The 16,700-nt window shown below is 36.8% G+C and overlaps 1 protein-coding gene across 1 annotated transcript; it reads left to right on the forward strand.

Annotated features, from left to right (window-relative positions):
- Positions 1 to 877: 877 nt before the first annotated feature.
- Positions 878 to 7,482, forward strand: rnf152 (ring finger protein 152). The gene is made up of 3 exons (XM_058793372.1): positions 878 to 1,028; positions 5,734 to 5,841; positions 6,194 to 7,482. The coding sequence occupies exon 3, from the start codon at positions 6,325 to 6,327 to the stop codon at positions 6,913 to 6,915; it is 591 nt and encodes a 196-aa protein (XP_058649355.1). The 5' UTR covers positions 878 to 1,028; positions 5,734 to 5,841; positions 6,194 to 6,324; the 3' UTR covers positions 6,916 to 7,482.
- Positions 7,483 to 16,700: the final 9,218 nt, after the last annotated feature.

Consider the following 16,700-nt stretch of genomic DNA (forward strand, 5'->3'; position numbering starts at 1 on the left):
TCTATCTGCCCTCCCCCCCCCTTTTTTTTTCTAAAAAAAAAAAAGACTCCCCTCACTAGGGTGCACTTGTTTGTTGCTATTGTCCATGTGTTTTTAATTTGCAAGGGCCAGATCATTACTGTGGGCTTGTCATGACTCCAGCAGCTCAGTTGGTGGTGAACTTTAAAATAGAAACTCTAGCACTAGGTTTCTCACCACTGTCTGCTTTTGCCCAAATATACTATAGAGTGGCCTTTTTCTTAATCTGTACTGTAAGGTGTTTTTTTTTTTTTTTTGTGTGTGTGTATTTTTACTTCTAATTCTTTAAAGATGGTCTGGATGATGGCTGAGTTTAGCCCAAATGTCACAAGCTTCTCAGATTCTCCAACTGATTTTATATTTCAGCATTTGCCATACGTTATGTCACTTTGAATGACAGCTTTGACATCTAAAAAGTCGGTTTGATGGTTTCCTCTAAATTTAATCCGATTTTGCCCAGAGGAATGGTGTATAGAAATTGATAAACAACTTTTCATACAATACTGTTCAACAATGCGCAAAAATAAGTTTACTTCTAACAGCATTGAGAGCATCTTCACTAGTTCACTGAATAGTTAATCCCTTACTTCAGTGATCCTACTTTTAGCGCTCATAAAAATATGCTAAAAATCAACGGAAAGTTTTTATATTTCTGCAGTGTTTATTTAAATTGATGATTATGTGATTAAGGAGATTGTTTGTTGTACTTATCGTGCAAGGCAAATACGTATTTGTTTTGTAACCAATATAATCCGCCTTCAAACGACTAAAAGATCAGACCTGTTTAGACTCGAATAGCGCTGGTTAAGGGGCGTGGCAAAATGATTAGCAGGCTTCTTTATTGGCTGTTCTCTTCGCAGACGTCGCTCGCTATTGGCTGCGCTGAGGGAGTAGCAGAGAGCGTTTACAGTACAGCCTTTGAAGAAGGCAGAGTGAAGTATGACAGATGAGGCTGCTCCGCACGCGATGTTCACCGTTTGCATAGATGAGAACACACCTCGATATACAAGGTGAGTCCCCCCCCCCCAATCTTTTCAAAGAAACAGGTCAAACTACTTGGCTTTCCTATTTGTGCATTCGCATCAAAGTTGTTCTGAGATATTATACCTTGTAAAACTCTTAAACGGAGTTTACAGCAAACAAAACCTGTTTGCATCAGTTTTTGTTCCATTGCATCGATGCATATTTGCTGCATTACGTTTCGACTGCGATTTTATAACCTGCGCTCAGCGTGTAACTTTATTGGAGCACATCTGTTCAAAGCAAGTTTAGCCCCTGTACTAACCCATCAAGTTCTGTATTGTTTTTTATTGTATTTTGTTGTGTTATGCATCAGTGCAGTACGGAAGGAACCTGCTCTTTTACGTTGCAGCAGGGTTATTTTGGGCACCTTTCTGTCTCTGTTCCGGTTTAAGTCTTGTTTTGATTGTTTAGAGACACGCAACAATGGCCGCGTGTCAAATATATGGTGAGCTGCCTAACTAGGCAGCATTTCTGGGTGACATATGCGTGCTGGATGCCCAGAAATGTAAGCAGCTTGCTAGGTTTTGAGACACAACCAATGCCAACTAGTCTAAATATGCCTGTTTTTGAAACCAGACGTGCCCTGATAATGCCTGTGCATGTCACACAATCCAAAATATTTGGGTTATCTTTATACATCCCAAACCTTAGCTCACAGAGTCTATTTATGTGTCATTCAACCTTAACAGAAATTTTGATATCAGAGGTTGTTTGTCTTTACTGTGTTCTTGTGACTTGTTTTAGTAAATTCCACAGATTTTATCTTACATTATCTCATCTCAGTGCTTTGCTATCAGATAACTGATTGATCCACTCAGCATTCGAGTTGCCTTTTCTGTATTCATTTGGTTTTATTATTAACATGGGTTTGTTGATGATCGGCATGTGCTTTAATCACTGTAAGAGTTCTGTTAATTTGACACCTGTTCAGACAGCATTTCAGTACAAAGTTAAATGCTTATCTGCTTCTTGTCACAAACACACCCTGCTCAGCCGAAGTTCGGTGTATTTCATTTAAAAAATAAACACATGTGATCTGTATGATTTTGCCGCATAAATTGTCGCCCTGAGATGTTTCACATTTCTGCATTGTTTATGCAGGTTAACGTTGGAGCTGGTGAGTTGTAACATCAACATCCCACAGGCGTCTTATGTTGCATAAAAAAAGGCATCAAAAAGTAAAGGCCAAGGGCATGCATGAATAGCGCCCCTACCCACCTGCTCAAGTCAGCGCATTGCCCTTGAGAAATGGCTCATGGCCTTAGTTTTTAAATGACGTTTTTCATTTCCCCCCTTTTCTTTCCCCCCTTTCTGACAAATCCCCTGATTCAGCTGCATCCATCAGGTTGATGCTCCGCTATAGCGTACAGCTGACGGTTTGTTATCTGCTTGTTTCATTGTCTTAGTTTTCGAGACGTTGGACCGAAGATTGACCCTAAGTGAAGCTTCCACCATGGGATTCATGTTTCTTTAAAGATAAAATTGTAAAGGCATAGTTTCACATTTGATAATATCTTGTGATGCGCATCTAGTGTACCAATCCCATTGTATTCCTTTAGTCATGCATTTGATCCTCAGTTGTTTTAAAGTAAAAGGGGGAAAAAAAAGCACAAATTTCCAGTCCGGGTAGAAAATGCGTTAAGTGAAAGCCAGCTTGCTCAGCATAAAATGAAAGATTGATGCCAGTACAAAAGTGAGAACTCAAAGGACATGTTCTCAAGGTTACACCCTCTCAAATATTTCACGTGATTTAGTAAATGTGCCCACAGGACGTTTAATAGATTGTCACGTTTTCTCCCCTGTGTGCCGTACCAGAATTGCTGAAGGAAATTATGCGATGTGAAATTGAGCTGGAATGGTTTTCACAGTAACTGAAATACTATGAGAAGCACACAAATTCTGCATAACAGTGATCTGGATTCGTAGCATCCACATTTGTTTTATTTTCGATGCACTTTTTACATTTGTAATTACACCAGTTTTATTAACATGAAATAATCATGTCTTCAAACAATTAACTTGTCTCATTTAGCAAAAAAAGGTTTTTGTAAAGCGCCTTAGATTTATTAATAAATTAAAAGTATTCATGTCTGTAAGTCTCTAAAGCTGTCTATGAGACTGCTGTAATGCGTTTTGATTGGAAGTCCCAAAGAGAAGGGAAATATTTCCACTTCTCTATCACAAGATAATGTGCACCTAATAACGAATAAGCCCTCAGGGGCGTCCGTCTATTCATGCTACAATAGCAGGCTTAATTGCATTATTAATTATTTTTCTCCTCAAGGGATGGAGCGGAATTATACGTATATGAGCAATTACTTACTTGGTATTAAACCTTTGAACTTGAAAAAGAAGAGAGCGCAATGCAATAACTGTTTTGCTTTGTTTTGCATGTCACGGTCACATGAGCAAATTATTATTTTATGGCTGTAAGTGTAACAACAGGAAATCTGGAGTGTGGCTTATGCTGAAAATGTGGCCACAAGTCATTTATCTTTAACTTAGCCACTTGATAAGTGTTCATTCTTTTCTCAGGTGATTGACGTGTAGTACCGGCACACTTCATTTCGCCTTGAGTATTTCTCCCTTAGTGACAAGCATTGAGCCAAGCAATTAAAATGCATATTAGCTGTACAGTACCTGAAGGAAACAAATGCCCTCGAATAAATTTTAGATGAGGTAAGGAAATATTTTTAAGCTCTGAATTGGTTAAGGTCAGAAGGAAGCTTGAGTGCTGGAGGGGTTTTGAACTCTCATTCATTGGTCAGCTTCATGCATGCTAATAGTCGTGTCATGCAGGTTTCAGAAATTGTGCCTATGGGCTCAACTAAACTAGGTCACATTTTGCTGTTGCTTGTAAGGGGAAGTTTTTCATCCAGTGAAAATTTATATTCTCATTGTGTGGCCATATAAACACTTAAGTGGATTACACTGCCCATTGAGTAAAACAGCATTTTATGGCCATAAAGAAACCCTTATTACAAGGTTATATTGTTACCAGAAAACAGTAATAATGTATTTTATTATAAATATTAAACTGTATATTTGAAGACAAAACAAACATAAATAGAAGAGGGATATAAAGCAGAGGAAAAAAGCAGAACAAAAGAGCACAAAGGACACAGATCAGCAGTCAGGAGAGGAGGAGTACTAGATGTGTCATTGGCAAGGTGTCACCTCCTTATCATGATCATGTGTTTAGGAATGATTTGTCTTACTCAGACTGAGATGCACAAAGTGATAGGCATTTCTCAGGAAAAACATGTTTTTTTTTTTGTTTGTTTTTTTTTAAATATTTTTTTCTTTGTTGCATCAACATGTTTGTATCATACAGCAAAAATGTGTCCATTCTGCAAAAAAAAAAAAAGTGTGTGTGTAATATAATATAGTTTCTGGTTAAAATATTTCAAATCTATAATAAATGTATGTTGTTAACAGTGCAAATCTTTCAAACTGAAATGATTTTAAACCTTCAAGTGTCAAAATATATTACAAAATGTAGCTACTTCAAGTGGCAGAAAGTACATTTGCAGTCTTTACATTTTGAGCAGATGCAAAATGTTTTTAAAATACAGTTTGTGAATTATAAATGTATTTAGACAAAGTATATGGAAAAATAATTAAAGGAAATATAAGTAACACAAACTACATTTATGTAATTTTTTTTTTAAATCATTTACAGTATAGCAATATATTTTGGGACATTTTTGTATATTTTGAAATATTTGAAGTGAAAAGTTGCTGTACAGTATGGGTATAAAGATTGTACATGTTGGTGAATTGCCAATCTATAAAACCATGATTGTTTGTCTTAAGATTAAATTAATTATGAAATGAATCTATAAAATTGCAGCTGTGGTGGAAAGTGTGTCAGATGCATTTGGGTAAGCTATGAGAATGTGTATTAATAGAAAATGGTAAAAATTGTTTCACCGTTTTCAGACATACGGTTTTATTGATTGGTTTATGAAATGTGAATAATTTAGTAGTCGTGGCCTAATGGTTAGGGAGTCGGGCTTGTAACCTGAAGGTTGCTGGTTCGATTCTCGCGCCGGCAGGAATTGAAGGTGGGGATTGTGAATAAACAGCACTCTCTCCACCTTCGATACCATGACTAAGGTGCCGTTGAGCAAGGCACCAAACCCCTAATTGCTCCCCGGGCGCTGGAGCAAGGCTGCCCACTGCTCCGGGTGTGTGTGTGTGTGCACTTGTTCACTACTCACTGCTGTGTGTGTGCACTTGGATGGGTTAAATGCAGAGCACCATTTCGAGTATGGGTCACCATACTTGACAATACGTCGCGACTTAACTTAACTTAACTTAATGCACAGCAAAATTACTCTATAATGGTTTTTGACATTTATGCTCATTTTCTTTTTCACAAAATATTGTTGCATATTCCCCAATGATTCTTAAACTTACCTCATGATATGATACACTTTACTGATAACATGGGGCAAATTTGTTTGAAGACATATTTTGTGGCTATATGTTATAGATGCATTCTTCTATTTTAAAATCTAAAATATGAAGTATTAGAAGTTTTAGTTCACCTTTTAATTTCTTCTCGTTTAGGGCACAACTTGGAAAATGTCACATTTAACCTCATCCTCCCCACTTTAAGAATGGATGAACTTTAAGTCTGTTAAATAACCATTTCTTTATTATCATGTATTTTCCCTTATTTTACAGAGTTATTTCATCATCAGATGGGGAAGGATATTGCTGTGGACTGCTTTTATTTCCAGCTGTGCTCATTGAATGATTTGAAACCCTGCTTGGATCTATACTAAACCCATGGTAAGAATCACTCAGTGAAGCTATCAAGTCATTTCATAATTATAGAATTAATCACCGATAATTAGCCAATTAAGCTATTTTGTTTTCAGCTCACATACACTATTTAGTCTCCGCATTCTTCACCATCGTTGCTGGCTTAGGGTGACTGTGTCAGTCCTAATCCCTGCTGATTTGTTTACTTATCCAGGACGTCTACATCTAAGTCAAGCCTGACAAGAATTTAGATCCAGCTCACAGCTAGAGCATAATAAATTAACTCCTCTGCTTGTATGCGTATGTGCCAAAACCTATCCCCTGGATTAAATTCTTGACAAACTAGTTTTGATGCAACATATTTGTCTCGCTTCCACAGGCAGAGCCAGACATGGATTAAAGCACTGACGGCCCCATCAACACCGAGTGGTTGACGGAGAAGTGCATTGGCGATACAAATCGGCAAGAATACCATTATTAAAGCAACCGAAGAGCCACGTTTTAAGGACGATGGACACCTTGTCCCAGAACTCCAGACTTGAGTGCCAAATCTGTTTCAACTACTTCAGCCAACGGCGCCGTCCCAAACTCCTGCACTGCCAGCATACCTGCTGCTCCGTGTGTCTGAGCCAGATGCGGCTCAGCCAGAGAGAGCTCCGCTGTCCTTGGTGTCGTTGTGTGACGCAGATCCCCGGCGGACTTTCAGTCTCCCATCTTCCAGACGACCCGGAAGTACTTTCCATTATCAGTCTGTCTCACTCCTCCGAACACACTCCCATCTTTATACACTTACCCAACAGTGGCTGCTATTTGCTGCCCGTCCCTCTTGACACAGATGAGGCGTTGCTTCCCGGACAACCAGTGTGCCGATTTGGCCCAAAAAGCGTTGGGGTGTTAAATGTCTCTGATGGTGGGAGCCTCGTGCTGGGGGACGACACAGGTGAGGAGGGGATGGAGGAGGAGGTGGCGGTTAAGACCACGGCTTGGACGGGGGTTTGCACTGTGCTACTGGTGGCATTCATTTTGATTTTTCTGCTGGGGATCGTGTTGCATAACATGTCCTGCGTGTCCAAACGCTTCACTATTATTTCCTGTGGATGAGACGGATTCATCAAATTCGCTTGTAAAGGACTGACCGTTATGGTTTGGAATCTCTTATGTGATTGTGATTAAGTACATCACATATCCAAGGTGACTAGTATATACGGTAGATAAGCAGAAGGGAATGAAAGAAGTCAAGGGCACAATCTATGCAATTTGTGGTATTTCAAAAGTCTGTGAAAGCCCTGATTCGTTCATTCATAGGAAATTTGTTCCATTAATGTGCAGAAATGTCATTAAAGTATCTAGCAGTATTGACTCCATGTATTTGCATGTCTTGTATGTAACTGAGGGAAATTAACTTGGTCTTTAATACTACAGTAGAGTTGTGTGTTATTGACAGTCTGTAGGTTGTGCAGTTTGTGACTGAACGCTAAAATGTAGAAATGAAATTACATATTGCTACATAGCTGCACTGCCTTTAAATAATGTTTTTTTTTTTCCTTTGCTATATTTGATTGCTGTATGTTTTAAGGTGTTTCAACTAAGCAGTTTTTATTAGTAACAAACTGTTTTTTTTTCTAATGGGTTTTGACTTTGCTTATGATTAAATGTGTGAAAACATCAGTCTCAGATTGATTTTTGTGACATAATTTATACTTCATTCAAAGCAAATGAATATTAATATAAGAACATTTCGACTTTACTACATGCTGCTTAAAAAGCTGCACAAATACACTACTGTTCATGTGGGGCCAGTAAGATTTAAGAAATTAATACTTTTATTCAGCAAAGATGCATTGATCAAAATTGACAGTGAAGTGTGACTGTGAAAAATCTAATAAATTGTTCTTTTAAACTCTCTATTTATCAATTAGTCCTGCCTGAAAAAACAACATATTATAGTTTCCACAAAAATATAGTTTTCAACATTGATAATAAGAAATGTTTCTTGAGCACCAAATCAGCATATTGGAATGATTTCTGAAGGATCATGTGACACTGAAGACTGGAGTACTGATTGCTGAAAATTTAGCTTTGCCTTCACAGGAATAAATTCAGATAGAAAACAGTTATTTTAAATTGTAATAATATTTTGTAATAATCCTGTTTTTATTGTATTTTTATCATATAAATGCAGCCTAAATGAGCATACTGTAAGTGACTTCTTCCAGAAACTAAAAAAAATAAATAAATCTTACTGACCCCAAATTTGTTAATGGTAGTGATTGTCACAGATGCATGTTCCCCACATGTTATTAATTATGTTATCAGCAGCTTGTTCACTCCAAAAGGAAAGTTCAGTTTCGGAACACAAATTAAGATATTTTTGATGAAATCCGAGAGCTTTCTCACCCTCCATAGACAGCAACGCAACTGAAATGTTCCCAGACCTAGAAACGTTGCAAGGACATATTCTGCATCCGCCGTTATGCGGAGTATCACAACGTATGGGCATGCTTTCCTCTGCATGTAATCAATGCATACGCATGGTGCTGCTTATGGAAGGCCAAAATGACCAAAAACACGTGAATTTTAACGTGTATTTCACGCATATTTAACACGTATTTAAGGCGTGAAAAATCAGCGCATATGACAGTAAATACGCGTATTCAACTTGTTAATAAGGCGTGAAATACACATCAGTTTGAACGGGTCAGTGTCATTGGCTGCTGAAGACTTGGGTCAAACCATTTATGTGAGCTAAGGGGGGGTAAAACCAGTGGAGGTAAGCAATCAAAACAGGTTTAAGATAATATGTTTGCGCTTACATTTACAGTTATCGCCAGCAGGTGGCGCTAATTGAAACCTCTTCACAAAACCATTCCAGTCAACAATCCATTAACAAAAAAAAAATATTGTTTTATTTTCAAATTACAATAGAACCAATCGACAGGAAGCTACTGTAGCAAAATATTAATTACGGTTTGCAGTGCAATAGCCGGACTTCCAATAGGTCAACCCATTGACTGCCAAACAATTAACACTGTCAAGGCCCAGGAAAGTATTCAGTGGTTCAACCTTAATTTTACGAAGCTACGAGAATACTTTTTTGTCTCTCATTATTAATAGTTTGTTACTGTTATAATCCTAAATCAATCAATGGTTTTTAATTCAATATGTGTAATACATGTATTAATTAAAACTAAATTAAAACCAAATAATAATTTTCTTACACAATTTCTGAATACCACATTTGTACATTGATCTCCAATGTGAGATGAGCTCTGGCCCAGTGCAGCTCACCCATCTGCATCAAAAGCTGTCAACACCACCCATCACACTTGATTGATGACAGTATATTTGCTTTTTTTCACCTGTTGTTCTTGGAATGCTATAAAAATAGCATGAACCTCTGTTGCATTTCATATTGTAATGTGGATCAATGCTTTTACTTACTTTGGGACAAATCACTATACGAACCAAACTGTATTGAACCCTGACACAAATTATAATGAATGATCAGTTGCTCATCAAGGTCATAATAAATACATTCTGCTATGCTTTTAAATTGTGATCTTATAGGCCACGTAGAATTATGACTAGACCTGATATAGTATGATAAATCATGTGATATGAAAGAAAAATAATTTGTTACAAATGACAAGCATATGACTACCAGTGATGGGAATAACGGCGTTATAAATAAACGGCGTTACTAACGGCGTTATTTTTTTCAGTAACGAGTAATCAAACGAATTACTGTTTCCCCCGTTACAACGCCGTTACCGTTACTGACAATAAAATGTGGCTTTATTATTATATTATTATAATTGAATTTTTCAGTTCATCTGAATGGATGCGCAGTGTAGCTGTATTTGACGTACCATAAACTCTAGTGTGAAGGCGCACGCCTCGCCGTCGCTTTCTCTCACATACACGCACGCAAAGAAAGATACAGAGCAAGAGAGTCTTTCATAACATGCAGAATTGACGCGCTACATGTAAACGATATTCTTTGTTGTATTTTCTTGTCAAAATAACGGAGTTCCTTTTGGAATTCTTCAGCTTTTAAGAACTGCCGGTTTCTCTGGTAGTGGGCGGAACTAATGCGCAAACCACAATCTCATTGGCTGGCGCTCACCTATTATGTTCTCTGTTTTGATTTCAGCAAATCAATTCGAGCGAACGCAGACAACGTGATTAATCTTCATGAACCCAGCAGCTCATTAATCCTTATGCGTTTTATATTGATGACAAATATGCATTCATACTTGGTTATTCTAATTACTAAAGTTCTATCATCATATAATATTGAATTATCATAATATTATATTATAATACTTGACTGACTGATACTAAGTGTTAGTAGATAAATAGTGTAGATTAATGTACAATGTTTTATAATAATAATTAATTCTTTTTAGTGTCCATTACATTAATTTAACATATTTAATATTGGGGGCATCCAAAGTTATTTGACATTTGAATTTTTTTTTTTTAAAGTAACGCACTAGTTACTTTCCCTGGTAAGTAGTTACTTTTATAATGATGTAACTCAGTTACTAACTAAGTTACTATTTGTGAGAAGTAACTAGTAACGATAACTAATTACTTTTTTAAAGTAACCTGCCCAACACTGATGACTACTCACATTTTGTAGATCCTGTACTCTTAATTAACAGGTTTGACTGATTCAGCTACACCCTTTTACCACAGTTGCATAAAGCATACAGTCATGCTGTCTCCTTGCCCAAACATTTACAGTAGAACACGCTGTACACACACACACACACAATAATATATATACAGTGAGGAAAATAAGTATTTGAACACCCTGCTATTTTGCAAGTTCTCCCACTTAGAAATCATGGAGGGGTCTGAAATTGTCATCGAGGTGCATGTCCACTGTGAGAGACATAATCTAAAAAAATCCAGAAATCACAATGTATGATTTTTAACTATTTATTTGTATGATACAGCTGCAAATAAGTATTTGAACACCTGAGAAAATCAATGTTAATATTTGGTACAGTAGCCTTTGTTTGCAATTACAGAGGTCAAACGTTTCCTGTAGTATTTCACCAGGTTTGCACACACTGCAGGAGGGATTTTGGCCCACTCCTCCACACAGATCTTCTCTAGATCAGTCAGGTTTCTGGCCTGTCGCTGAGAAACACGGAGTTTGAGCTCCCTCCAAAGATTCTCTATTGGGTTTAGGTCTGGAGACTGGCTAGGCCACGCCAGAACCTTGATATGCTTCTTACAGAGCCACTCCTTGGTTATCCTGGCTGTGTGCTTCGGGTCATTGTCATGTTGGAAGACCCAGCCTCGACCCATCTTCAATGCTCTAACTGAGGGAAGGAGGTTGTTCCCCAAAATCTCGCAATACATGGCCCCGGTCATCCTCTCCTTAATACAGTGCAGTCGCCCTGTCCCATGTGCAGAAAAACACCCCAAAGCATGATGCTACCACCCCATGCTTCACAGTAGGGATGGTGTTCTTGGGATGGTACTCATCATTCTTCTTCCTCCAAACACGTTTAGTGGAATTATGACCAAAAGTTCTATTTTGGTCTCATCTGACCACATGACTTTCTCCCATGACTCCTCTGGATCATCCAAATGGTCATTGGCAAACTTAAGTCGGGCCTGGACATGTGCTGGTTTAAGCAGGGGAACCTTCCGTGCCATGCATGATTTCAAACCATGACGTCTTAGTGTATTACCAACAGTAACCTTGGAAACGGTGGTCCCAGCTCTTTTCAGGTCATTAACCAGCTCCTCCCGTGTAGTTCTGGGCTGATTTCTCACCTTTCTTAGGATCATTGAGACCCCACGAGGTGAGATCTTGCATGGAGCCCCAGTCCGAGGGAGATTGACAGTCATGTTTAGCTTCTTCCATTTTTAATGATTGCTCCAACAGTGGACCTTTTTCACCAAGCTGCTTGGCAATTTCCCGTAGCCCTTTCCAGCCTTGTGGAGGTGTACAATTTTGTCTCTAGTGTCTTTGGACAGCTCTTTGGTCTTGGCCATGTTAGTAGTTGGATTCTTACTGATTGTATGGGGTGGACAGGTGTCTTTATGCAGCTAACGACCTCAAACAGGTGCATCTAATTTAGGATAATAAATGGAGTGGAGGTGGACATTTTAAAGGCAGACAAACAGGTCTTTGAGGGTCAGAATTCTAGCTGATAGACAGGTGTTCAAATACTTATTTGCAGCTGTATCATACAAATAAATAGTTAAAAAATCATACATTGTGATTTCTGGATTTTTTTAGATTATGTCTCTCACAGTGGACATGCACCTACGATGACAATTTCAGACCCTCCATGATTTCTAAGTGGGAGAACTTGCAAAATAGCAGGGTGTTCAAATACTTATTTTCCTCACTGTATATATATATATATATATATATATATATATATATATGCCAAAATCATCACAATTAAAAGGACCAAAGACTTAAACTACTTCAGTCTGTGTGCATTGAATTTATTTATACTACGGGGCCGTTGAATGCTTGAATCTGATTGGCTGACGAACGTTCTGAGGTGTGCAATTATTTTCAAGGAAACTCACGGCGAATGTAGTTCCAGGCAGCTCTTGACCGCATTACATGACCATATCACTTCGCCAAATGACTTCTGTTATTTCAAAGGTCTTACAACAGCAAAATAACCAAAACCCACAACGACACTGGCCAAATAAATAAATATAGTAAACAAAATGATAAAAACGACAGATCATGTCCATGTTTTTGCCACACAATTGCGCTTTATTATGTACGGAAAGCACATACTCTATCTCCTGCTCTCTCTCCCTCACAGACCGCACATAAAACAGTTACAGTTTGCACACACTAGCATACATCGCGCTAATGTTGTTAGCACTACTCTGGCGATTTGATCAGTAAACAACTTAAAAACTACATGACTTCTGACAAGCGAGCTAACAACAACGGCGCGGTTTGTGAAGAAAAGGAAGTAACGTTAACTGTTAAATTTCACTATAACTAGAGACATTGCCGCTGAACACTATTGAGAGACGCACAGAGGTAATTTTCTCTCTCTCTCTCTCTCTCTCTCTCTCATAACTTAGTTATTAACTGCATTAATCTGTTATCAACGGCTCAAGTCTCCGTTACTAGGTTTAAAATGGCGTTTAGGAATTAGCAACGGAGGCGTTGGATTAAATGCGGAAGAAATAATCCTACTCACAATAGCGATTTAAGTAGAAATACTGGACGAATGCCTTGAAATATATCATCTGATCGATGTCTTGAGGTGTGGCAACCGTAGTATAAACGGAATAATTGACTTCGGTCCGTTGAATTATTAGAAAAATAATGCACACCAGAGGTGGTGATGTGGTCACGACGCAAAGCATATATAACATCCAAGGACTCCAATGTAGTTACTGCTGATCTATTTCTTGAATCCTCAACAAATTTTTAGACTGATATAAATCCACATAGGGTTTGAATGTGATCTCAAAGTTCTCTATGTATCCTATCATCCACAAAATAATCTGCTTCTCTGCATTTGTTCAATACATTCCAGCACATTATTAAAAAATTGTCTGATGTCAAGTTCAGTAATAACTATACTTTAAAAGAAAAGAGAATAACTAGCATCATTGTGAAATTGTGAGGAAGAGCTGAACAAGTCAAACAGGAAGTAATGGATACCAAAAAAAAGGTAGAAATGTATGTATGTGAAAGGAGAATGTATGTGTGTGAAAGCAAAAATGTATGTGTGTGTTTAAGGAGAATGTAAGTGTGTGTGAGAGAATAGAGATGTATGAATGTGAATGGAGAATGTATGTGTGTGAAAGGAAAATGTATGTGTGTGAGAGTATAAATGTATGCGTGTGTAAGGAGAATGTATGTGTGCCACTTCTTTATGCGCAATGACAAAACAGACACGGATATTATATAAGCATTCATAAAAAAGTTAATAGTTGTTTAAAGTAAAGTTTTAAAGATATGTTTTAAACGTTTGCTGCATGAATTAAAAATAACTTTTATAAAATTGCATTTTTGAGGAGAAAAAAAAAAAAAGGTAGGCTAAGGCCAAGTCGCATTTTATTATTACATTCATGAAAAGCCTAATGTAAAATGCTGGAAAATAAATCTAAATGTTTACTTACATTATAAATACAGATAAACATTTCAAAAAACTTTTTTAGTTGTTCTAACTTGATGATAAATCCTTTCAATTTAACGGTATTCAGAAAACTAATGAAAAATAGTAGGCTATAAGTAGCTAGTTAAACTAATCCTTTAAATGTTAAGGTATTCAGGACAACATAAATATCAGAAAATATACGCAGCTATACAATTAAAGGACAAAGTTTTACATATGCCATTATAGCCTAATTTGTGTTTTATTTTATAATTGTATACAATTATAAAATAAAACGCAAATTATAATCGTGCCTGTTTTAGGCTTTTCCATTTTGTTATATTTTAGATGGTGTCACGGTGATGAGAAAAAATGGCTCGCCATGTCCTCATTGTATGTGCCTTTAGAGAGAAATGCATCTTTATGGATAATGAAAGGGTTTTTACTTTCGATTTGAATTATTTCGTTTTAATATGGTAATTTAAAGCTTTCTATAGATATATGTGTCATATCTGTGAGTCAGTTTCGCTGAGTTTCGGTTCATCATTGTGAAGTGCTCCTGTTCAAGACCGGCAGAAAGCGCATCCTCTGTTTTCCTATATTGTTGATATTGTGAATGCACTCAAATAAAAGTAGACCCTTTAAAGTTCCGAATGATGTATTTCTCTTACCATAATGAGCAAAAATTATGGTGTAGGCCTGTTTTAGTTGTTTCTACTTTAAGAAAAAACGCAAGTGATCGTGCTGGCGCCTCCATGTCCTGCAGCGCGTGCTTCAGCTTACACTCTCCACACAAACTGTTGGATATGCGTCTAACAGCGCACATTTATATACGTTAAACATTTAAACTAACATTGGGATATGCTTGAATGGTTTTATATCCAAATATTGTATTTTAGGCAAGTCTGATGATTTGATACGGCTAAATTAATCAAACACATGCTATGGTTAACTCACTGCTGCCGCTAGCTGCTTGGTCCTTGCTTAAAAAAATGCATTTAACGAACAAACAATGCTCCATTCCAGTGGCGCCTCCAGGATTTTTTTTATAGGGTGGCCGAAAGGGGCCAGTATAAAATGTTAGGGTGGCACAATACAAAAAAGTGTTGCATGCCTAAATCTAATGGCAGATAATAATTTTTGGTGTTACCATTCATTCTGGGAGCATATAAAGTTCAGTAGGCTATTACTATACAGAGCAAAATATAAAAATTCTGTATAGAGCAAAATAGAAAAAAAGTCGCTCTGCAATTCAACTGCAAGTACCCTCCTATTTATTTGGAGTGCAAATTCATTTCAAATGAGAGTAAAAGTAAACAAGAAGCATAGATGTTTAACCCATCACTTCATCAAAACAATTGGTACACTGACTGTTGCAGTAAATGAAGCCCTAAATGTTCTCAGAATTTACAGACTTTTTGCTGAAGAAGGTGGATGTTGACAGCTTTCCTCTTCATTTCGATTATTTATCATAAACCCTACATTTGTGTGGAAATATGCTGTCAGTGCTTAATTTAAATATTTTCTGTTTCTGTTGTCAGACATAAATTAATAAAATACTACTTGTCTGTCTGGGTAACAAAAACTGTTCTACATATGTGACTTTAAGAGCCAAAGATAGTGCATTAAATGTTGCCCAAATCTGCAATAATTTACAGATCAACTGATGGAGTAACAGGGTACGCTTACTTTTCTTTTTAGGAGCATGGTCAAAAATTTAGGAGCACCTTCTAATCAATAATTAAAAATTCTGATAAAAAATTAACCTTCCCATTATGAGGTGATATTTGACTCAAAGTAATTTACAGGGAATTTTGTTTTTACCTTTATAATGGCATTTTTCTAACTTTATTAAAAGTATGTCATCTTTTATTTATCAATTCAAAAATGTATAAGTTTTTTAAAATTTCTAATTAAAACAACAGAATAAAAAGTATAATAAGAATAAGTTATCAATCAAATTAAATCAGTATTTAAGGAATAAATTTGTACTACAGAGGTGGCACAGAAGAACACACAAGTGGCTTGTAGGTGTATTTTCAAATGTTTAATGAGGCTGAGAGTGCAATTAAATTCATAAATTCATGTTGAGGTTAATGTTTTAAATATACATTTTTGAATATAAAAATATAAAATGATTTAAATAAGATGAAAAACACTTTAAAAATTAAACTAAAACTGCCAGCAGGTGGTGGCATGTCACTGATTTTATCACTGAATCATTCATTTATTTGATTCCTTTGAACGGCTGATTCATTCAGGAATGAAGTACATGACTGTCTTTATTGACACTAGATTCGTTTAAAAACACAGCTCATGCATAAACAAAACACCGCTGTGTTTGAATGGAGATGCGCAGCGGCTCAGCTGTTACTTTGTCAGAAACTATTTTCCTTGACAAAATAGAGCAAAATAAGGCAATACTGTTGTAGTCAGAAAATATAAGTCACTTAAATTAATATGAACTTCTTGTTTAATGAACTGTTGTATTAAATCAATCACATTTGCAAACTCCCTTAATAATCATTAAAAGCTGTCACTCATCTTAGTTTGCTATCTCACAAAACTCTATTATAATCAGCTCCTCACACTGCACAGTGAATCTCTAATTCACAGCCTGTCTTCGCGTTGTTTGTTATAATGAGTGGATACGTCTGTAAGTGATAGGCTACATTACTCAACGCAGCCAAACGCGTTGTGACTAAGTTAGAAACCTTTGAAGCTCCTTCAGCGCAAACTCAAATATGCTGATTCATAATGCATTTTGTCACAATA

Source organism: Onychostoma macrolepis, chromosome 02 (assembly GCF_012432095.1).
Source record: "Onychostoma macrolepis isolate SWU-2019 chromosome 02, ASM1243209v1, whole genome shotgun sequence".
In the NCBI taxonomy this organism is placed as follows: Eukaryota; Metazoa; Chordata; class Actinopteri; order Cypriniformes; family Cyprinidae; genus Onychostoma; species Onychostoma macrolepis.